The 27,945-nt window shown below is 33.3% G+C and overlaps 2 protein-coding genes across 2 annotated transcripts in view; both read left to right on the top strand.

The window, feature by feature from the left end:
- The first annotated feature begins 2,607 nt into the window (after positions 1–2,607).
- On the top strand, positions 2,608–27,196 carry LOC126736326 (kelch-like protein 30). The gene is made up of 7 exons (XM_050440635.1): positions 2,608–3,135; positions 21,497–21,882; positions 21,937–22,289; positions 22,347–22,433; positions 22,496–22,689; positions 22,748–22,869; positions 27,049–27,196. The coding sequence occupies exons 1-6, from the start codon at positions 2,968–2,970 to the stop codon at positions 22,760–22,762; spliced, it is 1,203 nt and encodes a 400-aa protein (XP_050296592.1). The 5' UTR covers positions 2,608–2,967; the 3' UTR covers positions 22,763–22,869; positions 27,049–27,196.
- The window catches only part of LOC126736321 (bumetanide-sensitive sodium-(potassium)-chloride cotransporter), a 76,252-nt gene continuing 75,391 nt past the window's right edge, over positions 27,085–27,945 (top strand). Inside the window, exon 1 of the mRNA XM_050440627.1 lies at positions 27,085–27,273. Within this exon, the coding sequence (XP_050296584.1) occupies positions 27,235–27,273 (39 nt within the window). The 5' untranslated portion in view covers positions 27,085–27,234. The remainder of the gene's footprint in view (positions 27,274–27,945) is intronic.

Consider the following 27,945-nt stretch of genomic DNA (forward strand, 5'->3'; position numbering starts at 1 on the left):
GTTACGTCATCCAGGTGAGAAAAAACGTATGGCGTAGATATTTTTGCCAATCAATATTAGGTTGGAAACTTTACCATCGCCTTCAGAAATTAATAGTCTGCTATGTATTTTTATACGTTCAGAAATTAACAAATGATTTATTTTAGCAGCATATTATTATATTTTTATAATCATGTATATACTTTCATTTCCAAAAAATTTAAAAAAATCTTGTAGTATTTATTGTATTATTAACAAACTTAACAATTAACAAATACTATTATAATTAATCATAAATAATGGGACATAAACAACAAGTCCGAAACGGAATTGCACTTCAAATTGAGAATGTGATAGAGCGAGCCGCAGATGCAACAAAATTGAGCACAACAACGATCGCAAATATAAAGAAGAATGGGATAGAATCAGATCAGGATTACGCTGCTCATATATTTTCCAAGCAAAAGACCGCAAAAACCAAATCTACAACATATTTGAAAAGTGGAATTCGGCACGAGCAGTAGACGTAACAAAACCGAGCTTACAAAAATTGTGAATAATGGTATAAAATTATTTTAACTCACTGGGAAAAATTTACTGACAATTTAATTTACTTGTTCATGAAAAAAAATGCTGCTTGAAGAAATATGTTAACACATTAAAATGAAAATACCATTCCAAAAAATAAAACATACAAACTCAAAAAAAACACGCCATATTGCATTACCAAGTTAATGAAATTGCAACGATATGATTGAATACTTAAACGACGATCATAAAATAAAATGCTAGAACAAAAAAAGCTTAATCAATCTCATCAGTATTGTCAGAGTCAGAACTGAAATCAGAGATATTGTCTTCGTCATCGTCGTCTTCGTCAGTCGTAATCACAAATGGCAGAATGTCATAGGCATCACACATTTGTATTGCCTCCCAACCCTTTTCAATTACCTTTTCTGTATGAAAAACATATTTTTGCCAATGATCTATAGAACTTTCGTTTATTACCCTTTCCCATGTAGTCAGAACTTCTGAACGTGACCCCTTAAAATTGGAAATATATTGATCATATTTTCGTTTACATTCCGACCATACCATTTCAATTGCATTAAACTGGCAATGATATGGTGGCAGTTGCAAAATTTTGTATCCTAAAGATTTAAAATATTCATCAAGGAAGTACTTTTTTTCACTAGGACAGTTTCTGCGTGCAATACTCCATATTTTATCTTTCATGGCTTTTTCTGGAAAGCCAATATTCTTTTTCTTCAACCATTCGGTCAGTCTCTGCTTTGTCCAAGATTTTCTCGGGATTTCTTCTAATAAACCAGAATGGTAACTTGCATTGTCCATGATTATAAATGACTTTGGGGGAAGATTTGGAACCAGCTGAGTTTTAAACCAGTTTTCGAAGTTTTTCCTGCTCATATTGTCATGATAATCTCCCGTCTTTAATCCACTCTTGAATATTAAATTTGCACCCTTGATGAAGCCATCTTTGGTTCCGGCGTGGACCACGATATAACGATTACCTTAAAAATAAAAGATAATTCAATTCTCTTCTTTTAGAAATCATTCTTCCAGAACATAAATTTAATATAATTAATAAGTAATATTCCATGCACATACGAGTAGTGTATGGAGTTAAATTCCCTCATATTGTCTTACAGAGAAATTATATGAAACTATGAAATAGATGAAATTATGAAGTTAGAGGGCCCTTACAAGGGTAATAGTTTTTATTAAAAAAAAAATCTAAAAAGATAACCAGATAATTTTTACCTTCACTGTTTTTTCTTGAATCCGTGTGCTTGGTGTCATCTTACCAGCTACTACGAAATGAACCCTTGCTAAAAATCCACGTCTCGTCAATGAAAACTGGAGTAAAACTTTCCGGACCTACATTTCTATTTTTGATATACTCCCTTAAAAAATTTATTCTTTTATGAACAATATTTGGCAAGTCCATCAAATATTTTCTGTTATTTGATTTTTTCCACTTGAAGCCTTTACTATTGATCCATCTTCTTAAGGAGTCAATGGAAAACTCAAAATATTCAATTTCTTCCCTGAACTTTTCTCTTATTGTTGCCAATATTACATATGCTTTTCTGGCGTACATAGAATAAATTGTGTCCCGAATTCTATGTTTCAAATATGTTGTAATTTTGGTTTTTGCTGTTTTTTGCTTGGAAGATATACGGGCTGCGTAATCCTGATCTGATTTTATCCCATTCTTCTTTATATTTGCGATCGTTGTTGTGCTCAATTTTGTTGCATCTGCGGCTCACTGTATCACATTCTCAATTTGAAGTGCAATTCCGTTTCGGTCTTGTTCCTTTTCCAGTTGAAAAAAAGCCAATATATTTAAAATCATCAGCTGCTATTGTTCATTATACCTATTATATCTTTTTTTAGGCATTATCTAACACTTTTCGAAATAACTTTCAAGAACAAGTTGACAAACCAATATTTTTGATTGACAGTGACGGATATTTCATATAACCTAGTATACAAAAGATGAATAATCATCAGATACCATTTTTTTTTAAAAAGTTTGTTGTCGCCGCTGTTTGGAATATGCTAAACAAAGATAAACAAAAATTACGTCATTACAAATGGGTATAATTTCGACTTTATATGTTCAGCCTATGTATGTAGAACCTATATCTATCTATTGTGAACGGCTGTTAGTATGCCGAATCTACACTTGACGTCGAACTTGGCTCGCGGATTGACTATGAATACACCTTTACACCTAATAATATGTAGCAGATTTAGTATGTATCGATGTTTTCCGATATATATCGCTAAGGATATATCGATAGTTTTATATCAATATATTTACGATATATATCGATATATATTAAATATCGTTGCCATCCCTAATCCACAGTAAACAAATTCTCTAAAGTTGTGTATTGCCTATAATACCAGTCCAGTGGCGAATAATAATTGTTTAAATTCGCTACTGCTGTTTTAAGAAAAATGGAAAACCATGGAGAAATGGAAAAAGGAACAGAAACAGTAATTCTTGAAATTGAAGGCACTAAAGTGGAATGTGACAAGAATCTTTTAATTAAGCACAGTGATTATTTTTCTGCTATGTTTACTGGAAATTTCAAAGAAAGGTTTTTAAAAACAGTTAAAATTCATGTAAGTGGTTTGTGATGCCCCAAATTCCACCTTTTTCGGTCCTTGCTAGAATGTTTTTTGGAAATATTCAGGTATTTTCCTTCTCTTCAGTCATTTCAGGAAATGTTTAAGGATTTTTGTTGTTTTAGAGCGAATGTGTGGAATGCTTAGGATTTTTTTTCCTGCATGCTAGATGTTTCATATTGACGCTCTACTTGTAATATAAAGCTTTTTCACACATTGTACAGTAAACCTCTCATAGATATTGTTTTACAAACATTCATAATTAATGAAAGTTGGAAATGCTTTATTTTATTATTATACAGGGTGACAATTTCAAGAGTAGCCATGGCTTATAATTTTTAAACCGTAAAAGATATTAAAAAATGCTTAAAACCGTTTCTATAGTAACAAGGGGGAACCAAAATGATGAATTTTTTAGGGATATACTATCATCTCCCTAACCCCCAGAGCCACCCCCTTAAAAATTTTAAATTGGAAGGGTAGTCGAGTGATACCTTGTTTGAAAGGTCTATTAATTCCCTATATTATGCGACCCTACTTATAATAATCAATGCATTTATTTTAGAATTATGCCAATTTTAATATTTTATTAAAGGTTATTTAAGTGTTTTTTAATTTGTTATAAAATTAACATATTTTGAAAATGTCATAAAATATTTAACATTTGAACATTAGTACAAATGGTTAAGAACTAGGAAAACACTCTGCAATATTGTGTTTATTCTATTTTTAAAACAATAAAAATCTGCATTGAACTTTAATTATTTTATTAAATGCTCAAAGTGGCTTCCATTATTTTGCAAGCAAAAGTACAATCTGTTTTCAAACTCTTGACGAACATTTCTAAAAACTTCAGTTGTTAATAATCGGCACTCTTGTGTAATTCTTTGTTTTAGCTCCTCAATGGTGGCAGGCTGTGTTTTGAAAACGACCGATTTTAGGTGACCCCAAAGAAAAAAATCGAGAGGGGTGAGATCTGGCGATCTTGGCGGCCACTCAATAGGTCCTCTTCTACCAATCCATTGGTCTGGATAATGATTATCTAGCCACTCTCTAACAGGCAATACATAATGTGGTGGGGCCCCATCTTGTTGAAAATGCAATAAATTTTCATCAAGAACAAGATCTCCATTTTCATCCCTTTGGTTTTCCAATTCCGTTATTACTAAAGGCTCAACAGTTGTTTCTAACATTTCAGCATAAATTTCTCCATTTAGATTATCATCAATAAACAATGGCCCAATTATATTATTCCCTAGAATTCCGGCCCACACATTCATTTTTTGGGGATATTGGGTGTGCCCTTCCCTAAAAATATGGGGATTCTCATCACTCCAGTAACGGCAGTTTTGCTTATTAACGTTACCGTTTAAATAAAAAGTGCACTCGTCACTGAAACAAATGTTTTTTATAAAATGTGGCTCATTTATTATTTTTTGGGTCATTAATTCACAAAATTCGATCCGCCTGTCTGGATCGTCATCACCAAGTTCTTGAACAATCTGTAGCTTGTAAGGATGGAATTTATTAATTTTTAATATCTTTCGTACTGATTCACGAGACACTCCTGTGGCAGCTGCTGCTTGACGAGTCGACATACCAGGATCCATAGCAAAATGCCCAAGAACCTCAATCTGAGTTGCTTCATCCAGTATTCTTGGCTGATTTTTCTTTATATTACCTACAAACCCAGTTTCTTCAATATTCTTACCAACTTCTGGATGTAATAATGCCCAACCTGCTTATCTGGGTGCCTCTCATTAAATATTGTGGCACTTCTACGAAAACAGCGATTTTGAGAACCATAAGTAAATATCATTTCAACTCTTTCGGCGATCATATAAACCATTGTAAAAATAAAACTACTTTAGAAGAACTTTAAATCACAAAAAGAACCACGATATTACTAACCAAACCAAAAATTGAACATTTTAAGGCAAAATTTAAATAAACAAAAAACAACAAATATTTCGAGAATGGCAGGCATCGAAAATTTTCCTTTTTTTTACATCGCCAAATACCATTCCGACAATTCAATAATTTCAGTATAAGTGTACTATTTATTGGAGTTTTGTTTTGGCTTTTAACAATTCATTTTAGTATCAGAATTAATATTTTTATTCTGATAGTAAAATGAATTGACTAACATTTAAAAGGACATACATATCTCGGAAATGGTTGCATTGATTTTAATGAGTAAGACGGCAAAATATAGGGAATTAATAGACCTTTCAAACAAGGTATCACTCGACTACCCTTCCAATTTAAAATTTTTAAGGGGGTGGCTCTGGGGGTTAGGGGGATGATAGTATATCCCTAAAAAATTCATCATTTTGGTTCCCCCTTGTTACTATAGAAACGGTTTTAAGCATTTTTTTATATCTTTTACGGTTTAAAAATTATAAGCCATGGCTACTCTTGAAATTGTCACCCTGTATATTATATCTTATGAGATTTCATGTACTACATAAAATGTGGTTATTTATTGACTAATTGTTTTCTCTTGTTTATTTATTCCTTTTTTTCTATGGCTTATAAATTTTCCCTGTTCATTTATCTAATAAACTTGAATGAACCAAAAGATTTCAGTGAAAATAAGAAAATATTTTAAGGAATTTATTCCAAATTAAAAACCCTATCAATTTCCTCCATGTATTATAGAAAACACATTCAGATAATAGTCTCTCATCCATATTTGAAGACTTCACTCTAATAACAGGATTTAGTTAGGTAATATGATCTTTTTTTCTTATTTCATTTGTATTTTCTTTGTATTCATGTCCTATGTTAAGATTTCATTGCTACAGAGAAATGTTAATGCTTATAATATATTCTTTCTTTCATTCTACACTATTACTTCTTAGTTTCTATCATACTCATTTTCAGGACAAGGGAGCTTAAAGTGCAAAATAAATATTATTTTGTATTCTGTAATAAATTTTTACTCTGTAACAAAAATAAAAAACAAAACTGTATTAAAATAACATAACATCAAAAATTTCTTTCAATTGTAAATCTGTCATCATTTAACAGTCTTGACCCTCAAAATGTATAGTTCATGATAAAGAAAATATACTTTTAAGTTACTTTATTGAAAAATAAGGGTAGATTTAAAAATATTATTTGCCATATTAACTTTTAACACTAACAAACTAACAATTAGTTTCAAACTCATGTGTATTTGATGTTGTAAAATAAAATAAAGCATCATCTGCAAGATGGACATTTGGGGGAGGGAGCCTCCACCTGTTCTTTTTTACCATTCCTTTCTGTAGAAACAGGATGGAAGGAATGCTTTGCCATTATTAATGTCTTAATTGAGTTTTTAGATGACAATTTGAAAGTAGTTACTAAAACAATTTCAGCTATTTCTTGTATTTTTATATTTCCTTTAAATGAAAATCCTCTTATAATATTAAACATACAAGCATTAACAGCCCTATTTTCTACCAATGAAAGCCCAGATGACTTAAATATTCAAATGTTTTCAGAGCAGGTTTGCAGAAGTTTTCTTTGATATTTGCAACGAGAAAGATATTGATATAATAGCCAAAGCTATGGAGAGAGCACTTCAATATAAATCAACATTACAGCAATGTTTTTATGTTGTGTGAACTGATTACTACTGCTGAATACTCAGTGGTGATAAATGAAAGAAGTTTTAGTATTTTATATCACACATTGTAATGCTGAAAAGGATATTTTGGATAGCATGAAACTCGACTCTATTGTCATCAAATGGGAGCAACTGAAACACTGACAAATTATTAAATTTAAAATCCAAAATTTAAATTTATTTAGATACTGTATCAAATTATTAATATACAAAGCAAATAGTAATGATCCTAACACAATATCCTGTGGAATGCCCCATTCATTTATTAGTGAATCTGATAAAACATCAATAATTTAAAATACTGGTTTTCTCTCTTGAAAATATACTAAACAACTCCCTTGAAAACCTGTACTTTTTAATTTTGTTATTAATCTCTTTTTATTGATGGTTTCAAAAGCTCTTCTTAAATCCAAGAAAATTGCACCAGTACCTAAATTACAATCTATAATTTTTTTTATAGTCAGTCAACACAGCCTGAACAACAGTTTCTCAGTTAAACTTTTCTCCAAAACCAGATTGAAAGTCACTGATTATGTGGTTAATAGTTAACAAGCTGTGTATACACAATTTTTTCCAATTTTTTGTCTAACTAACACACATACAATCATAGGTCATTAATTAAATACACATTAAAAACATAGGTAAGTTCTGTATAATAAATTAATTTAATAAGAAAATCTATGGTCCAAATCTATGATCATGGTTTATTAAGTCCTCTGCAATATTTTTTCTGTCTACATCTAATAGAATTTCATCTATACTGTCTATAAAATAGTGATTCAATTTGTTAGGTAAATTATTTTCCATATCAATAAGTTCTCAATTAATGTCCACTTCCTGTAAATTTATAACTTGTTTATTTTTTGGTATAAATTCTTGCAGAGTTTTTCACATCTCTTTTGGACTTCTCCTATTTCCATATATTTTTTCTTCATAGTACTTTCTCTTTTCATCCCTTATTATTTTTACTGCAAATTTTTTTTTCTCTGGAATTATTGAAGTTTTCAGAAGTTTTATATTTTCTATATTGCTTATGCTACCAGAAAAAAGTAGAATAAAATAATCAATATTTTTAAAGGTTTTATTTTGCTAAAGTATTAAACTATGTAGCAAAAACCAAAGATTTTATTTAAAAAACAAAATACCCTAGGTAAAGTAAAGTAAGAGAAATCAAATTTTTTTAGTAACATAATACTTATAAAGTTAATAGTGGGTAGAGTATAACTTATTAGCAATAACCTCACGACATCGGTTTGCCATGTATTCCAGGATTCCTGCCAAACTTTTATTAAATAATTTTTATTGCTGATGTGTATAATGTATATCAAATAAATTAAATTTACTTTCATCAGTAAAAAGAACTTTTTTCCAGTCGTTGGTTGTCCGGTGCAAATATTTTTTCGCAAAGTTGAGTCAGGCCTTCTGGTTCTTTCTGCTGATTAGCAGTTTTTTAGCGGATCTTCGATTAAATAATCCTGCTTCCCTTAGACTTCTTTTTTATGGTTTTAGAACTAATATTAACACCAGGCAATTTACTTAAAATTTTATTTGCTGATTTGTGGGGATCAGACTGGGCAGTTTTTTTATGATAATTTTTTTAGAGTAAGCTTTTTATGATAATTTTTTAAGAGCAAGATTTTTGGCTCTTTTGAATATTCATTGTTATGCCAAATTTAAATTATGTGGTCATCAGTAATTCTTCAACTTTCTAATATCCTTGCATGAAACATATTCTGATGGCTTGTTAACACTAGATCAATAATGGAGTTCTTATCTCCACCTGACCAGGTTGCATCAGGTACGATATTACATAAACTCAATCAATTAAAATCTATTTTAAATTTTCTGGTTCCCGAGTTCTAAAACCGATATTAAAATCACCAATTATCATGACAGAAGATGGATTATCAAGACTTCTTTCATCACATTATCCTAAGAAAAAAGTTTCGAACTCAACCCTTGATGAACTAGTAGACCTATAAAGAGAGAAAATATAAAATATATCCTATTATTATAAACTATTTCAATAGCAACTAACTAGTGTCTTTTCTGTATATATACCTCAATTTTTTGTTTAATTTTTGTATCTTGTCTAATATAGATTAATGCTATGCAGGTGATGCTATCTATGATATTGGATTTTTGTCTACATCCATTTCTAAAAAAAATATTATTTGTAAGGTTTACAGTAATTATTGTTTATGTTAATTACAATTTGCTTACTCTACTTGTTTTTTATTTGATTCAACATCCATAAACGAAGATATAGTTGGTAATGTCCAGTTCAGAGATCTATTAAGAATCTTTGATGTGCCGCGACTAGTCCGTGGCCGGCGTTGCTTGCATTGTCACATGGCATGCATGTTTAAATCGCAAAATTTTTTGTGGGAAGAGTCATAAAGAAATATTCTAAGCGATATTTTAATCATTCCATTAAATAAATAAGTATTTTAATTTTTTTTTTAAATTTATACATTTGACTCTGACTTGTAAAATTTGACTACATACGCCCACATACTATTTTGTTAGACATCTGATCTCGGTCACTGAAGCGTGAAAAGTTGCACAGGTCTGGCCTTAAAATTTTATTGTTCGGGATTTTTGGGTGTAGTTTTATAAAGTTAGAAATTCAGGATAGTTGATAGCAAGATACTATTTAATTTAAAGATAAGATTTAAGACGTAAAATCAGTTTAACCAAAAATTTTGATTTATTAAGTGATGAGAGAATAAGTGGTACAAATTACTTAAGCCGATTTATTCTGTGGATTAAGGCGTTAAAGATTACTTTTTAACACAAAAGGGTAAAATGTTTTGGTTTGTCTTCAAATTTTATATATTTCCTTTTTTTGGATATTGAGATTTATTTTTATTTGGTGGTTATTATTAAGGGGGTTTTTGGCTGCCACATTCAATGTCCTTTATTACTGTTTTTTTTTTAATTTATACTTATGATATATTATTATAATAACTTACCCATGAAAACCCCATCTCTATATTACTTATTATAAGTAAAACACATTTTGCATCCTATTTAGTTATCGTGCATAATAGGAGAGATTAGATGAAAATGAACAAAAATAAATGCTTATACTAAAAACTAAAAATTTTATACAAAACACTAGATTTTAAGTATACTGGATCCTAAATTACAGTGAGGATACTAAATACGTTTATAAATTTAACCACTGATTTGAATCTGGTCAAAGGGTTAATACAATTTTCTAAACCTTGTTTTTTTGCTTTTTTTCTTTAGGAATTATAGATTCCAACTTCATCTCGCACTGAAGCATATGGGTACTAAAACAGATTTAAAAAGTGTACACGAGTAGCAGAAATAATTTTCAAATTTAATTAATAATAATAAATTTACAATAATTTTTTTTTAAAATAATTACAACTCAGATGTAAAATAGCTTTTTTTCCAGTGAATTATGAAAGAAGTAGTCTTACATCTCTGGGACAAAACAAGTGTGGCAGTAACTGTAAAAAAAATAATTAAACTGGTTTTATAGTGACTCTGTAAGACAAATCATGGACAAAAAACTATAAAAAACAAATTTTAAGCTTGTTTTCTTAATAAAAACGGTATTTTTCTTACCATTGCAAAAAAGAGTTTTTTTTCCAGAGAATGGAGGAAGAGGCTGACTTTATTGTGTCGCTAAAGGGCAAACAGAGGCAGTAAGCTGAAAAAACAAAACTTTAAACTTTTTTAATTAATAAAAAAAGAGTTTTCTTAATATACAAATTAATCAAACCAGATGTATTCAGAGCAATTTTATTTTAAAAGCTTAGCAGAGCTCTTTCGGCGTATGAGCCATCATCAGTGCTAACTGAAGTGAGTTGGGTGTTATATGCGTAAAAAACCTTATGGTTAAAGGTGAACGAATGGAATGTACTTACTTGCCAGTTAAGCCCAGAAGTTTACCATAGTGGGAACATATTTGATAATATTAAAATTATACATAAGATTTAGACACACTTAAGACTATACAGAACACTAAATAGGACGAACAGTATTTAAAAATGGGAGAACGTTGGTCTCCTTTGTGTTTTGTTTACATTTTATTGTGGTTTGGTAGATCGCGGGAAATACTTTGTCAAATTAGGTTAGCCCACAGTTAAATTAATATTTATATTATGCGAACCTATCAGAGTGGTAGTAGCGACAGAGCGGTCTAGATGTCATTATGGTAAATGATGTGCGGTAGTGCGAGTTGGTTGTAAATTGGTGGCACAAATTAGACTACAACAGTGAATTTTTGTTCGGATGAGGAAATTGTTATCCTTTAAGGATGTAAAAGCGAACTTTTAAATTAGAAAATTGCCAATGCTTATACAAATTTTTAATTGTGGAGTCTCCTGTGTAATGGAACGTAAGGTCTGTTAAGGTTCACTTGTATATTTAAACAAGAGGGATTTTTTATGAGCTCGTTGGTGATATAAATATCCTCAAGAAAATCTAGTCGGTTATAGTTTTTAGAGGTAACCTGTTGGAGAATTTTAGAATTAGACTTTGGACTGAAATTATGGTTATTAGATTTTATATGTTCACCAAATGCAGAAGAGGGTCTTCTTATAAGTGCTCGGCTATGCGTGTTTTTAAGGATCTACAAGTTCGTCCCACATATGAACAATCACAAGAATCACACTGCAATCTGTAAATACCACTCTTTGATAATGTGTCAAGTTTATCCTTGGTATTGATCAAAATCAAACCCAAATTGTTTTTAGTTTTATAAGAAATTTGTAATTCTGATTGGTGTTTAATCTTTTTTAACATCAGGAAAGATCTGTTTTTTAATTTTAGCTAATTTTATTTTTCTGATTAAAATATTAATTAGCTTGGGGTCATAGTTATTATCATAAGCAATTTGTTTAAGAACATTTATTTCATTTTGAAAATTAGAAGGAGACAGAGGAATGCTTAAAAGACGGTGAATGTAACAATTAAAGGCAGCCATTTTGTATTGGTGAGGGTGATTGGAAACATTTGAAATTATGTGGTCCGTTTGAGTGGGTTTCCGGTATATTGAAAATTCTAAACTATTTGATTGTTTATCTATTGTTAAGTCTAAAATTCAAATTATTTTTTCTCTCTATTTCTAGTGTGAAAGAAATCTTAGGATGTATTTGGTTTAGCTTGTTTAAGAGAAAATTTCTTTATTGTTTTCAGTCATTATAAAATTTGATTCCAAGTGATCCATAAAGACCTCCACCAAAAATGGAGATAAGCAACTGTCCATAGCCAGGCCATCTGGCTGTGGACTTGATTAGGGCAGAAGACTGTTAATTTTTTTAATAATTTAAGGATAAAATTGGATGAAAAGGAAATTGGAGTGTTGGTGAAACTAACTACTGGTCCTATCTGGTTCGATTAATTTGTATTGTTCTTCGAGCAACACAGCCACTTCCCTCTTCTTTTCTTACTATGGCAAAAAAGGTACTTTTTCCCAGAGAATGGAGGAAGAAGCAGTCTTCACTATGTTGCTGAAGGACAAAGGGCAGTAAGCTGTAGCTGAAAAAAATTAAACTTGTTTAATTAATAAAAATAGGGTTTTATTACCATGTGGAACAATAACTAGTTTAGCCACAGATCTTCAATTTCTGCAACAGATTCATCATTATCCAAATTTATAATGAAACGGTCCCCTCCATTCAAAATAACCTGATGCAAAGATATCTCTTCATATCTTATAATTTTTTCCTCACACTTTCTCCATTCTTCCCCTCCTAAATTCATAACTTCCTCAAATTTATAACTTTTTTATCAAATTTTGGATACTTATAATTTCCTGCGAATTCTCCTTTTTAATTGTCCCCAAAACAACTTGATAAGATTAAATATACAATAACACAGAGGAAGTCTGAGGACTGAGTATGAGCATATTTTTTAGCTATGTTATCTACTACATACTGCTTTTCCCATGATTTGGTATTTACAACTTCCAATAATTGTTTCTTTGTATAAGATTCGTGAAAATAGAGATCATGTTTTAATAAAAATGTCTCAATTTCCAATTTTTTCAGAAAGCCTTAAATGGTATGATGCATTCATTATTCATAACAATCGCACTGTTTTCCTTTAAATTTGGAATTAAAATTTTCTCAAACCAGGTTTCAAATATATCTGCATGCATGTTTTTATGATAGTCCACATTGCACTCGTCTATTTTTTTGCCATACAATTTTAGTCCATCTTTCACCCATCCTTCTTTTGAACCAGTTTGGTGGAACATCTTTTATGACACATTTGTTAGACCTATCAGTCCAACCCTTTTTTACCATGTCATGTGTATCATACCATCTTTCGCCTAAATAATATCTTTCTTCCTCCCAAATTTTTTCTCCAAATATTCTATACACATGACAATCCGAGTACTTTCCATTACAGCAGCCCTTTTGTGAACAATCTTAAACTTAAATCCGTTAAATTACTAATAATAATTAAGTTTTATCAGGTATCTCCGCAAGGTGGAGGCTGAGAAATGTTTGTCCCTTGCCGATAAGGTGTCCTTAGAGATGGTTAAGGACAGAACTGATAGTCAGAACTTCATTGTTTTTATATTTAGAATACACACCTTCCCTTAGCAATTTGGCAATATCCGTGTCAAGTCAATCTTTCCTTTTTTTCTGTCTTTAATCCCTTTTTTTACAAAATAGCATAATATACTATAGGGAACCCCTGTTAAAAACGCTGTTTTTTGCAAAGCACTACAATCATTTGTGAACTGAGGATCATTCCTTAGATTGTTACAGACATTTAGATAAATTTGTTTGGCGTCTATACTTGAACAATTACGTTTTAAAACTGCTCGATTTTCCCCTGTAGCTTCACTTCCTTTGCTTCTTTTTGTTTCCTCAACACTAGAAAATGAACTATCAGAACTATGTAAGTCTAAATCATCTTCTTGTTTTCATCACAAATGTTATTGTGCACCCACGGTCTCCATAAGCCCGCACAAACCCTTTCCTCTTCATTTGCTCAATTTTCCTGCCTATTTTCCCGGTTCGAAACATTTTAAGGCCTTTAGGTACCAAAATAAATCCACAAACCCAAATAAAAAAAAGACACACTTACTCACAGTAAAAACTGCAAAAAATTTAGACGAATACAGGCCAAATTCTAAATTCTCCAGTTTCATAAACGTGTAAAAAGCAAAAACGGCAAAACCCATCAAATAATAATAACCTCACGTGACACCTCTCCCAACTATTAAAGGTGATAGACCCATTCTTAAAGATCTCTTTAACAATGGGTTAAAAACAGCCCAAAGATTTATCTGGGTACGGCCCCGTAATCCTCAAAATCAGTGAGAGATACACAATCACTTGCACAGCCTAAAGTAGGAATCGCCAAAATGCAGGTGTTTTATCTTTGTTTAATAGACTGGCTAAAAAGAGGTGAGAAGTCTGTAAGTGCTGGGAGTCTTTAAAGTGTTTTGTAATGCTTAATGCTTGGATTTTATTCCGCGGTCAATTTTTTGATATTATTTTCTTTCTAAAACTGGACATTTTCGAAAGAAAAATAAAAAATCGTGTAAAACATGGGGTTTTACGTATATTTAAAATGATTTCATAGATAAATTATATAAAATGTTGCCATTTAAACATGTATATCATGCGACCATAAATACGACATAGGCGCACGGACTATTTAGTGCGGCATCTGCGACACATCACAGATTCTAATAGATTTCTGAACTAGACTTATAATATTATTATGTAATTCCTGGAGTGTAGTACCTAAGCCACCTACATTAAATCAAAAAACTTGTAATGGGGCTACTTCAAATTTTTTCTAAGATTCTGAACATGCTTGTTAGTTGTGATATATAAGGCATATTATTTCTGTATTTGATTATTAAATTTTAAATTCGGAGGTTTTTTTTTTAATAAAGTCGTTAAAAGTTTTGCAAAGAACTTGAAAATATATTTGTAATAAGATTGATAAATATATTGTCGCATATATATTTATTATTTATTATAATTATCGGTTAATAACTTAAAAAAAAACAAAAGAGAGATGAGAGAAAGTTTAATTTTTAATAAAGTTTTGTCATTCACCTCCACACCTCCGCTAATATCTTTTTATATCAAAAGGGAACTTCCCATCATCTGACATATTGTAAGTAGCATAAAATCGTCTCTTCAACCGTACTAATAAATATTAAATCGGTCGACGTGCAGGGTCTTTCCCCATATATTGATACTCTCTCAACAAAACTGTTGGGGTTTTACTTAAAATAATTTTTGAATCTAAAATCATTAGACAATTTATAAAATATGATACAAAAAATTGAACAAGATTATATAATTTGTATTATATTAATTATTAACAAGATTATATAATTGTATTAATTATGGTATGGCAATAATAATATGGCAACCCCATATTAATACAGCAGTTATAATTATTTGGATTTAATTAGCTCCAAAGGAAAAAGCCTAATGGAGTTATGTTTGGGGATCGTGTGGGCCATTCTAATAGACACTTCATGTCTCTGGAGCCACTCTTGAACTGCCAAAGCGTAGAGGGATGGGAATTATTATCAATTAGAATGACACAGTTTTCATCTACCAAGTGCACTAAAGCTTTATTAAATGCCAAAATGAAATTTCTTCCTATACCTATATCTAAATTAACGTGTTTTAAAAAAAAGTGGGTGGCTTATTGTCTTGCGAGAGATGTAAAAATATAATTTTATGGGAATAAATAAGAGTAATAAAATATGGGTTAAAAAAACACGTATCTAGTAATCTAGAAATCTGTCAGAGTGGTAGTACCGACAAATCGGTCTAGATGTAATAAATGGTGTGCGGTAGTACAAGTTGGTGATAAATTAGACTACAACAGTGAATTTTTGTTCGGGTAAGGAAATTATTATCTCTATTTAATGATGTAAAAGCAAACTTTTTAATTAGATAATTTGCCAATGCTTATAAAATTTCTTAGTTGTGCAGTCTCCTATGTAATGGAACGTAAGGTCTTGTATAATTGAACAAGAGGGAATTTTGATGAGCGGATTGGTGACATAAATATCTTCAAGAAAATCTAGTCGAAAGCGCTCTGCTAAGCTTTTAAAAATAAATTACTTTGAATACATTTGGTTTGATTAATTTTTAATATCCTTCGAGCAACACAGTCACTTTCCTCTTCCAAATAAACTAATGTCTACTAAAATTCAACTTTTCTGGCCTTTTAAATTCGCAAAATCTTTAACCAAATATTCTATATCTAAGGCATCACAAACACCATTTTCTATGGAAATAAGCGCCAAATTGGTAAGCCTTTCTTGACTCATTGTTATCCGTAAGTAATTTTTTATGAGTTTTAATTTCGAAAATGACCGCTCTCCGCTAGATACTATGACTGGAAGAGTTAGCATTATTCGTAATGCAATCGCAATATTTGGAAAATCAGCATTTAAATAATATTTGTTTATATATGACAGGATATCAACTGGTGTATTTATGGATAATTTATCAGTAAAATTTCCTATTATATTTATATCTCATTATAAAATAAGGTTCAATACCAATATCTCTCTCTGAAGAACTAAAGGTTTCTCCTTCACCTTCATAATCAAAAATTTCAATCATTTTCTTTTTCGATGACGCACATTGCTGATATTTAGGAAGCCATGTTCAATATTGTAATAAAATGTTCGTCACTCCTAAACTTAACACATATGGATTTAGGCTTGTCTAAATTTTCCATGGCGTCTAGAAAATTAATATTAAGGTTTTGAAGCATTTTGCTTACAATATTCACATTAGATAAAACATCAAACCATATTATAATTGCTGAGAGAAATTTAAATTGTTCTATTTTATTGGAGATGCATGTTGCTTGATAACGACTTTTAATATCAAATCTTATATTATCATTAGTAATCTCTTCAAGAGCGTCATTTATATTTCTAATTACGTAACGTAGAGCTTTTACAGCATCAACCCTACTTTCCCATCTTGTGTCCGATAGCGATTTTACTGTAAAATGTTGTACTTTGTTTTTAAGCAGAAACCACCGTTTAGTCCTACCTAAAAAAAATTAAATAATTCTTGAATTGTAGAGAAAAAGTCAACTGCTTCAAAAGAAACCTCACATGCATCGTTTACAACTAAGTTAAGAGTATGCGCTGAAAAAGCTCTAGGATTAATCTCAATCAGTGTTTTTTTGTAAGCCGTTATGTTTTTCCTTCATATTTGCACCGTTATGGTATCCTTGGCCCCGAATATTTAAAACTTGATGAAACTATGATTAAAAAACTAAATTAATTATCATTAAGAAAATCGACGATAAATGAAAAAAGTCCAGCCTCAGTAGTATCGGTTATGTGCAAAAACCCAAAAAACTTCCCAAAATCCATAATTTCCAAAGATTGTTTAGCGGTTAACTTAAACTTAACATGGAATCAGGTCCCTTATACCCAATAAGATTCTTCTACTAATTTCTAGAATTTGAACAGAATGTTCTTGAAATCGATTAGAATAATCCGGCTAAGGCAGAGCCGTAGTAAAGCAACTTTGTAACATTGTCCCCCTCTCAAATTTGATCGTCCCAGCCTGATCTACATATAACTTAAGCTTTTCGAAGTTCATTTATCTTTATCTTTGCCTTAGGGCTACATTGGATTCTATAGACGACATCATTAATCCTATTTACTACCGCATACGGACCTTTCCAGGCTGGCATCAGATTTCATGATTTCTCTTTCTTTGTTTGAAGGTTCCAAAGCCATACTTTGTCACCGTGCTGAAATGCTAAACCGTTTGCTTGAAAGTCGTATCGGGTCTTCTCATCCGGGTGCTTGCAATCCTTAGTCGTTCTCTGATCAATTCCTGAACATCGCGCTGTTTAATTTTTACGTCCTCCACATAGTTCTCCACTGTGATTTCCTCATGGTTTGAGGTACCAAACTTAAGTCACATACGAAGTTCTCTCCCAAACAAAACCTGGGCTAGTGTTAACCCAGTCGTATCATGAACTTGCTGGCCTACAGGGCTGCAACCTGTAGGCCAGCAAAAACGTTGGCAAGTGGAGATCCCAATCCTTTATATCTTCATCCACCACCTTGGAAAGATGTTGTTCGATTGTCTTGTTGAATCTCTTCACCATGGTCTCGGAAATGGACTGGCTAAATCGATGGCGATTCTTTCGAATGGCAGCATTCTACATCCTACTATAGCTATAGCCTTGACTAGCTGCATATATCGTACATTTTCGGATCCATAATTTTACGTCTTCAAGAGTCTTATTTACTCCCACATGAGCACCACTTGCGCCACTATGCATCTCCTCCAGGACCTGGTTAACTTTCTTCCTTGAAATCACCAACTGTCTTTTAATATCTTTCTTCTTTATATTTCCATCGAGGCTCTGCCACGCTCTCATCAACAACCCATCCTTGGCGACTAGTGAGTCGCACTGCGCCCATAGTGCCTTAAATGTCAACCCTCTATCCGAAATGTCACTCCATCTCGGTGTTGGTCTGTCGTTTTCCTTCTCCTGAAGAATTGCTAATATATCTTGGTCTTCGCGTTGGTCTTTTATTAACTCAGCAGTACTCTATCCTTTACTAACTTCAAGTTTAAGACTTCTTATATATGCCACACCTTCCCGTTCTTCTACTCTGGCACAATGTTTGCCTTCTAGCTGGCAAGGTCTTCTGGATAAAGCGTCTGCCTTGTTATGCACTTTAACCTTCTCTAATCATCTTGCGACTTGTCCTTCTGGTTGTTTCATCTGCAACAACCATTTTAGTCCCAATCAGAAACTCTTGCCCATATAGATATTTATGGAAATGGTTACCGTTCTGACAATAGCTAGAAGCTCTCACCTCGAGACGCAGTAATTTCTTTGGCATTGACACTCTGGTAAAATACCCGATGACTCGGTCCTTGCATCTTTTCCTTTCAATTTTTCCCGGTTCATTTTGTATTCATTCCTTCTGACGGTATCACATGCCCAAGAAAATTAACTTTGTGTTGAAAGAACGAGCACTTCTTTGGGTTTAATTTAAGCTGGACCATCCAGAATATGTTGTTAAAAATTGCTTTTAGGTTTTCGAGGTGTTCATCGAAGTTTTTCCCATTATGAGAACATAGTCAAGATAAACAAAGCATGTCTTCCATGTAAGTCCTCGTAGTGGAAATTCCATTAACCTCTTGAACCTAGCGGGAGCATTCCACAGATCAAATGGCATAATATTAAATTGATAGAGGCCATTTTCAGTAGAAAACGCAGTTTTCTCCTTGTCTTCTTCCTGAATGCCTACTTGCCAATATCCACTTTTTACATCTAATGTCGACCAGCTTGAAATGCCATGGTCGAAAGCGTATCGTCAATTCTAGGAAGTGGGTAACTATCTTCTTGGTAATGTCATTCAATTTTCTATAGTTAAGATATAATCTAGTCGATCCATCCTTTTTCGTCACAAGGCGACTGGAGAAGACCATGGACTGTTTGATTCCTCGAAAATCCCTTTCTTAAGCATGCTGTTTATAAGAGACTCTGTCTCTTGATGTTTGAAAACAGGTAGTCTTATAGGTAGCTGACGGATTCGTTGAGCATTTGCAGCACTTATTTTATGCTTAGTTACTCTAGTTCTTTCAGTTTTACCATTAGGCTCCTCAAATATCTCGCTGTGCTCGGTGATAAACTGTTTGGTCTTGCTTAATTCGTCCGGAGAAAGATGTTTCCAATCTTTTGTGAAGCTGTCCAGATTCGTGTCAAGTCTCTTGGTTAAAGAAATAGCACAACCTTCTACACGTCTGGACACAGATCTTACTGGTTGGTATAAAGCCAAGTTGGTATAAACCCGTGCTTATCTTAAAAGTTGATGTTACCAGTACCTTTGCCACAAGGTATTTACAGGCATTCTCTTGTCCTTGAATTAATCCAAGGGAAAATTCTGGGAGCCACTCCCAGAATTTTTCTACAATTTTCCAAAAATGATCTTCTCACTATTACCACACACTCGAACAGAATCTGCTGCCACAACCTTCTAGCAGATGTGCCTTCACTTGCACTGGCCAAATCAAATTCTTCTGAACCAAATCTAAGAATATTAATGAGAATCCGTGCTGTCTAATACGATCCATTCTCAAAACAAACTCATCTTCTATATCAGCCACCAATACCTTGTGATTTAAAGTAAGATTTCCCAGCCGGATATGAACTTCATGCAGTAACGTTCGCGGAGTCTCCATTCACCGTGCGCAACATCAATCTCCGAGATAAAGACTCATTTTTTTATCCATTGATCGTCCATGATCTTATTAGAAAGACCGCTGCTCCCGTAACCCGTTCTTCATTAGCTTCCCCTTCGATGGTTAAGCTTTCTCCAGATTTTCCCAGGCTTCTGATGAGATTAATTCTGTGGTCTTCATCTTCACAAGGCAACACCCGCTCCTTAGTTCTGCTTGTACTTAGTTTTTCTGATTGGTTCGAGAGCTTCCGCGATCTCTGGGTGACGAATGAGATCGCATCTCGACTCATTTTTCATGTGTCCAGTGCATCCACATCGATAGATCTGAATACATTCGAGACGAGAAGGCTGTTTGATTCCTTAAATTGCGGCCTTACCTTTATCATCTCTTTAAACAGATTTTGTAGACCGTCATTATTAGTATTACTTTTATTTTCTTCGATGAAAACAGCTCTAATCTCTGGCCTGGAATCGTTATATGCAGTTTTGATTTCAAGGGCTTTATCCAGTGCTTCACTGCTGTTTTCAAATTTGGTGATGCGCAGCATTCGTTGGATTTCTTGATTTCAAATGTCACGTACGAAATATTGGGCAGCAAGTTTATCTTGGAATTTCTGAGTCTCTTGGGTAGGCCAGATGAATAAGGCGTCTTATATTGCGTCAAACTCTTGTAGAGTTTTCCCGGCTTTTTGATATTTATATTTTATTTGAGATTGGTATAGCTGCCTTCGATGTTGGTCTCCAAATCTTCCCTCCAGGGCTATGGCCAATGTCTCATAGTCTCATAGGTGAGAAACTGAGAAACTGTCTGGAGCAACTCCAAGGCCGATCTCCGCAGAGCTAACTCCAAAGCAGTTGCTTCAACTTGATTTAGAAATTCGTTTCCCTGATCTTCTGCTCTGGTAAACACCAGCTGATTCTTCGTCATTCCAGAATGACACGGTGGAACACAAGTGGCACACCGCACGACGTTTCGAAGGTTAGCGTGAATTTTCCAAAACAGCGTTCTGCCGAGTATATGAAGAGCCGCATCACCGATGGAAGTCGGCAGTTTATTGAAGGAAAGTTCGTGCGAATATTGGCGCGAAATTTAAATAGTTGTAAATAAATACAGTAAAATAAATATCTCTAGTAGTTGTGAGTGATCGTGTTTTCGTAGTGAGGTGTGTAAATAAATTAGTTGACTATTTTCGATTGCTTTAATTCACGCCTAACGAACGGATATAACGCATCAGTACTATCCTACTACTCAAATACTATTTAAACCATGTTAGTTTTCTATCCTGTAACCTATAAAGTTGAAAAAAAGTTGAAAAACAAAACAAAGTAAACTCCAGAGTTAAAGATTTCTTTTATCATTTGCTTTTATGTATTAATTTCCTTTTCTGTTTTATACTAACTCTATATTTACATACCATTGTTTTTCCCTTATATGCGTAGCGAGTACCTATCTGCATTTAGCATATGAACAATTTTGTTTCATTTAAACATAAACAACCAGTATACTTATGTTTGTACCTTATTTTTAGGATGTAGATCTCAAATCATTCATTACAATACAAACACTTATTAAAGATGCACCAAAAACATTGATTATAGAGGAGGCCGAAATACTTTGCATAATGCATGCTGCTTGCATTTTGCAATTCAGCGCCATTAGGAATCTTTGTATCAGAAGGATCGAATTTTTATTAAAACCTTCCAATTGTGTAAATATTTGGAAATCCTTAGAGCTACTAGGCGTTAGTCCTTTATGGTTAAAGGCAAAATGTATGGCTCTAATGAATTTTGACAGCATAAAGGATAGTAACGAGCTTTTAGAGTTTAGTATTGATGAGATATGTTCCTATTTAGGCAACGTGTATTTGTATGTTCAAAACGAATTTAGTGTCTTTCGCATTGCTATGAACTGGTGGTAAGGACCAAAAAAAGTCGCATTGTAACCTTAATTATTTAAAATTTGTTCTAGGCACGAAAATCAAAATGCATATATAGAAGAAAAGACTAAAACATTACTTAGATTAATAAATTGTATAAATTTTAAAGTACTAACGAGCGATGAAATTGGGGAAATGCAATCGTATTCAGATATATTAAATAACACAGATCTTGTTGCAATTTTAAAGCTCGTTGGTGAACTGCTGGAAAACCACTCAGTAGTTGAAGCTAAATATAGTTCAGATCAGTTACAATATGCCAAACACTTGTATAATTCCCACGGACGAAAATTGCTTGAAGTTCCGTGTATTTTATTTCAAATTGTGTTGCCAGTTTTGAAAAGTTTGGAGGAGGTTACCAATCACGTTCATTGTAAAAATGTTGGTGAGTCTTGAAATCTTTGAAAATTTGGAATAATTTGTTAAATTCTGTCAAATGTAGGAGTTTATTGTAATAAGAAGAATTGCAAATTTATGGAAAATATAGGAGCATGTTTTCCATTAGGGTATTTTGCTGCTCTTGCTTATGGTAATAAAATGTATAATTAATTGGCACTTGTAATATAATATGTAACAAACATATTATTGTAGATTCTATATCAAATAATTTTAAACCTTGTATTGACATGAAAAGAGACTTAATAAAAGATCTGGGGGGATTCAAGATTGTGTCATACAAGGAATTTCTAGTTTTCTTTGGAGGTGAATATGTAATTGGCGCTGGCAAATGGAATTTTGGCGTATGGGTTTACGATGCTTTTAAAGAAATGTGGCATCAAATATCTGTGTAATAAAAATATTAATTTAATTTTGTTTGTATTGTTATGATTATATTAATTTCAGGTTACCTTGCTGTAGGCGCCATTTCGAGACAGCAATTGTAGATGGTTGCGTGTTTATTGTCGGAGGGACAGGAAAATTTAGAGTTATTCAGAACAATATGTTTTGGTATAACTTTGTATCCAGTGAGTTTACATATTTATTAATTAAAAAAGATTCCGAATAATATTAAGAATACTAATCTAATTCCTTCCTAAAGTAGTTAATTTGATAAATTTTAGCCGTTTTTTAAACTGGCCACTATTTAAAACATTAAAACTCATTTTGCTTAAGATATGCTTACTAGTCTGTTTTTGAAGGTGGTAGACAATGGTACAGTGAAAACATCTTGTCGGACTTGCATTGTCTTATTTATTTATTGTAACACGACGTTTCGGTTGGTAAGTATCTCCAACCGTTATCAAGTGTAAACTGACAGCAAACTACTATTCTATAGGCTTATATACTAGCTGTGTGCAGCAATGTGGAAGGGGAGGGAAGGGAGGGAAAGTCATCCGTGAAAAAGAGTTGGAGGGGGGGAAGGACACGCGTCTCTCTAGATCCTACACTGTCCTGAGAGTAGAGGCTTCCAGATGTTGGGTATATCGACGCTTGGCTGGCTGAAGATCCTCTGATTCTGTGAAATGAAAGCTGCCTCTACGAACTTCCTCTTCCGCCAGTGCTGTTCCTTGTGCAGAATCTTGGCTTCTGACCAATGGATATTGTGTCCATTATGCCACGCGTGCTCTGCTATCCCGGATTTGGAAACCTCTCCTCTTTGGGTCCAGCTGCGATGTTCCTTCGCTCTGATTTCTAGGGGGCGCTTCGTTTCACCTATGTATGAGTCACCGCACTCACATGGGATCCGGTAGACGCAATTTTTCGTATCCACCATGCCATCTGGTTTGGTCGTAGTGGCCTCGTCTCTGATTTGATTTGGACGCGTCCTTTGGATGGTCCTACTTATTAGCTTCTTTGGATATCCATTCTGTTGTAGGTCTTTGTAGATGGTATCCACTTCAGTCTTGAGATCCTCGTCGTTTCTACAGATGGTTCGAGCTCTATTGTAGAGGGATCTTATGATGCCTACTTTGGTGGTTGCAGGATGGTTGGACTCATAGTGCAGATAATGGACCGTGTGTGTTGGTTTTCTATAAACTGAAGTTCGTAGATTTCCGCCGACCTTTTTAACGAGAATATCTAGAAAAGGTAGAGTTGAGTCCTTTTCTGTCTCCATCGTGAACTTGATTGTTGGTCTGAAACTGTTGAGGTGAAGCAGAAACTCCTGAAGTGCTTTTTCCTCTTTGTCCCAGATGATGAAGGTGTCGTCCACATATCGAAGCCAGAGCTTCGGTTTGCAATGGGAGGCATCTATTGCATGTTCCTCAAACCATTCCATGAAGATGTTTGCTATTACTGGGGAAAGAGATGAACCCATCGGAAGTCCTTCGTCTTGGGCGTAGAATCTATCCTTGACCTGAAAGTAAGAATTACGAAGACAGATCTCCAAAAGTTCCATCACCCCGTCCAGAGGCAGTGTGGTCCGAGTTGAGAAAGCTGCATCCTTGCTTAGTTTGTCTCGGATGATGTTAAGAGACTCTCCTATGGGTACATTGGTGTAGAGACTTTCGACATCAAAACTCACCAATCTGTCATTGGTTTCGACTTCGATCCCTCCAAGAAGGTCTACAAAGTGGGCAGAGTTTCGCACGAAAGACGCTGCATTTCCCTGGATCGGTCTAATGATCTCCAAAAGGAATTTCGAGAGTTCTGATGTCGGCGAATTTCTAGAGCTCGTGATGGGCCGCAGAGGCATTTGCTCCTTATGAATCTTGGGTAGTCCGTATAGGTGTGGAGGTTTGCTATAATGTGGTGTCAGCCTAAAGCGTACCGCATCCGACAATGTCGAGGAGTACTTTTTAAGTGCTCTGTAAATTCGACCTTCTATGGTTGTCGTCGGATCCTTAGATAGTAGCCTGTATTCGCCTTTGTTCAAAACTTCCTCAACCTTGTTTTCGTAGGTTTCCAGGTCCATAATCACAGTTGCATTGCCCTTATCTGCAGGAAGAATTTTGATGTTCTTTTCACTTCTGAGGTTCCTGAGAGCTGTTTCCTCTTCTTTGCTGATGTTCTGCAAAGGTTTCTGTTTTTTAAGTGAGTCTAGAGCAACCCTTACCTCGTGTCGAAATTCATCGGCCTCAGGACGTGGTAGGTGGATTGATTCTACTGAGGACACTATGTCTATAAAGGATGGTTTTGAGGATATAGCGAAGTTTAGTCCTCTGTTCAGCATCGGTAAGGGTTCTTTTTGACACATTAATGATGGTGGCGGGGAGGTTAGAGGTTGGTGCTGGTTGAGTCCTGTTGGTTCGTCTGGATTTAAGGTTTTGGAGTTTTGAAAGGCAGATGGCATGGTGGATACCAAAAATTGCGTCTACCGGATCCCATGTGAGTGCGGTGACTCATACATAGGTGAAACGAAGCGCCCCCTAGAAATCAGAGCGAAGGAACATCGCAGCTGGACCCAAAGAGGAGAGGTTTCCAAATCCGGGATAGCAGAGCACGCGTGGCATAATGGACACAATATCCATTGGTCAGAAGCCAAGATTCTGCACAAGGAACAGCACTGGCGGAAGAGGAAGTTCGTAGAGGCAGCTTTCATTTCACAGAATCAGAGGATCTTCAGCCAGCCAAGCGTCGATATACCCAACATCTGGAAGCCTCTACTCTCAGGACAGTGTAGGATCTAGAGAGACGCGTGTCCTTCCCCCCCTCCAACTCTTTTTCACGGATGACTTTCCCTCCCTTCCCTCCCCTTCCACATCGCTGCACACAGCTAGTATATAAGCCTATAGAATAGTAGTTTGCTGTCAGTTTACACTTGATAACGGTTGGAGATACTTACCAACCGAAACGTCGTGTTACAATAAATAAATAAGACAATGCAAGTCCGACAAGATGTTTTCATATGCTTACTAGATTATAAAACTTCAAAAATCAATGGAAATAGGCTCTTTGAGTAATTTTTGGATACATCCCTTCTGCATATCGGTGGAATCCACATTCCCAAATTTTTTTTTAGGAAGATGTACGTCCTTAATATGTATCTAACTGCCCTTTAACAATATCCTAGTTTTTGGAGTTTTTTATAGATCACAAACTACTTAAAAGTATAAATTAAAAATATTAGAGAACACATTAACCTGAGGAACGCCAGATAAAATTGATATGGAATCGAAGTTTATCCTTTCGCTTATATAGGAGTTATTTTTGCTAAGTTTTTTAGCTAAAGCAAAATTTCATGACTATTTATACCCATTCGAATCTTTTGTTAATCGGCTTTGTTATCAAGGTTTTTGTCCTATTCTTTCATAATGGGCGATCAGATATCAGAGGCTATAAATTGTATCAAAAGTAATTATTAAACTAAGCAAAATCTGCATAGTTAAAAATACAACCCTCAAGAAACCTTTAAGTGTTTTGTAAAACATTTACTTAATTATATCCAAATGAACGGAATTATGTAATATTTAGATAATAAATTTAAGATTAAATATTTGGTGCAATTTTATAAATCAATTAAATAGAGCAATCCCCTCGTATTGGTCCAGACAGGTTTTATATTTTTAAATAGGATTCAGTTTAAACAATGTGTTCCGTATTATCAACTTTTTTGTATTAAAATTTTAAAAAAAAATTATAACCAGATACTATATTTTTGCAAAGCATGACTATGGTAGTTCTATCTGACTTAGTATTATTTTACTATCATGCAATCTGTAAATTTAAATTTATATGTAGTTTTCTACGATGAGGAATTGTTTTAAATTTTGTTGAATTTTATGAACATTTTATACATAATCTGATGCAAAAATGCACATATTATATATACTGTGTTTTCAAATTTTGTGATTAAATTTTGTTAAGTATTTTTAATGATACAGCTATAATTTATAATAAATTGCCAGTAATAGCAAATTAAACAAACTTCGGTATTTTATACGTCAACTTTTTGTGCAAATTTTTTTTAGTAAAGGTACAATTAAAAAACTTTAGATGAATAAATAAATACAGGAAATCTAAATTATTCAGTTGCTTTTGCTACTATACTTTTCAATTATCTTTTTTTTTTACAAACTTATTCTTTTTGGATATTTCAAATATCCACATAGTGCGTGTTTAATTTTTTTTTGTTCATTCGATTAATAAACGTTAGAAAGAATGGATAATTAAAAAAAATACATGATATTATAGGGAAAAAATTAAAGAAAAAAATATGCTTAGCTCATTTTTTTGACAATTGGAGAAACATAATTTTCTTTTAGATAAATGGAGCCAAATTGAACCACTGCCTTCTTCCAGTCGAAATTTAAAATGTTGTTGTTTTAATGGAGAGCTTTTCGTGGTTTATTTGACCGAGAAAATAGGATATTTTTTTGACAAAGAAATCTGTACCTGGAAAGAAGTCAGGATCCAACTTAAAAAAGATATTTTAAAAAACATTGGAGAATATGCGGCTTTTGCTCACAGCAATTATTTTTATATTAAAGGTAAGTTTTATTATCGAGCACAATTATAAACGGGATCCCAACGAAAACATAGTTAAAGAGAAAGAGGTGCAGCCCCTCAATTTATAAAATATTTAAGAACGATTACAGTTTAAATGTAGTACAATAATATTTCAGGTAATTTTTATTTTATAAAATTCACCTTAGAGGGAGACCAACTTATACCAGTAAACGTTACACACTCACGTACTGATGTTGAGGCAGAAGGGACAGAATTCGTTTCCAACCATATCGAGATCAGTTGCGTTGTAGTCGATAATATTATATATTCGTTTTACAAGCGTTGTGATGAATATGGTAAAACGCTTTATACATTAGAAGGTTTAGATATGGAAACGAACACGATACGTACCATTTTTAGTGATATGGAATCAGATGAGGATTTCGTTGTTTGTGAGAGTAGGATGCATTCTCTGAGTTCTAGTCCTCAGCTATTTTCTGTATTCTATTATTACTTAGTTAGAAAAAATGAATGTCTTAAAAATGATATCTTTAAATAAAATACAATTTGTTAAAGATAATTAAATTAGCCCTAGAACCACAAGGTGGCATAGTACCATTTCGAAAATATGGTGTATGATTTATTTATAGTTTAATTATTTAAAAGAAGAACATCTTTATTGAATATTTATCACATACATTACCAAAGAAATA

The sequence above is a fragment of the Anthonomus grandis genome, chromosome 5 (assembly GCF_022605725.1).
Source record: "Anthonomus grandis grandis chromosome 5, icAntGran1.3, whole genome shotgun sequence".
NCBI lineage: Eukaryota > Metazoa > Arthropoda > Insecta > Coleoptera > Curculionidae > Anthonomus > Anthonomus grandis.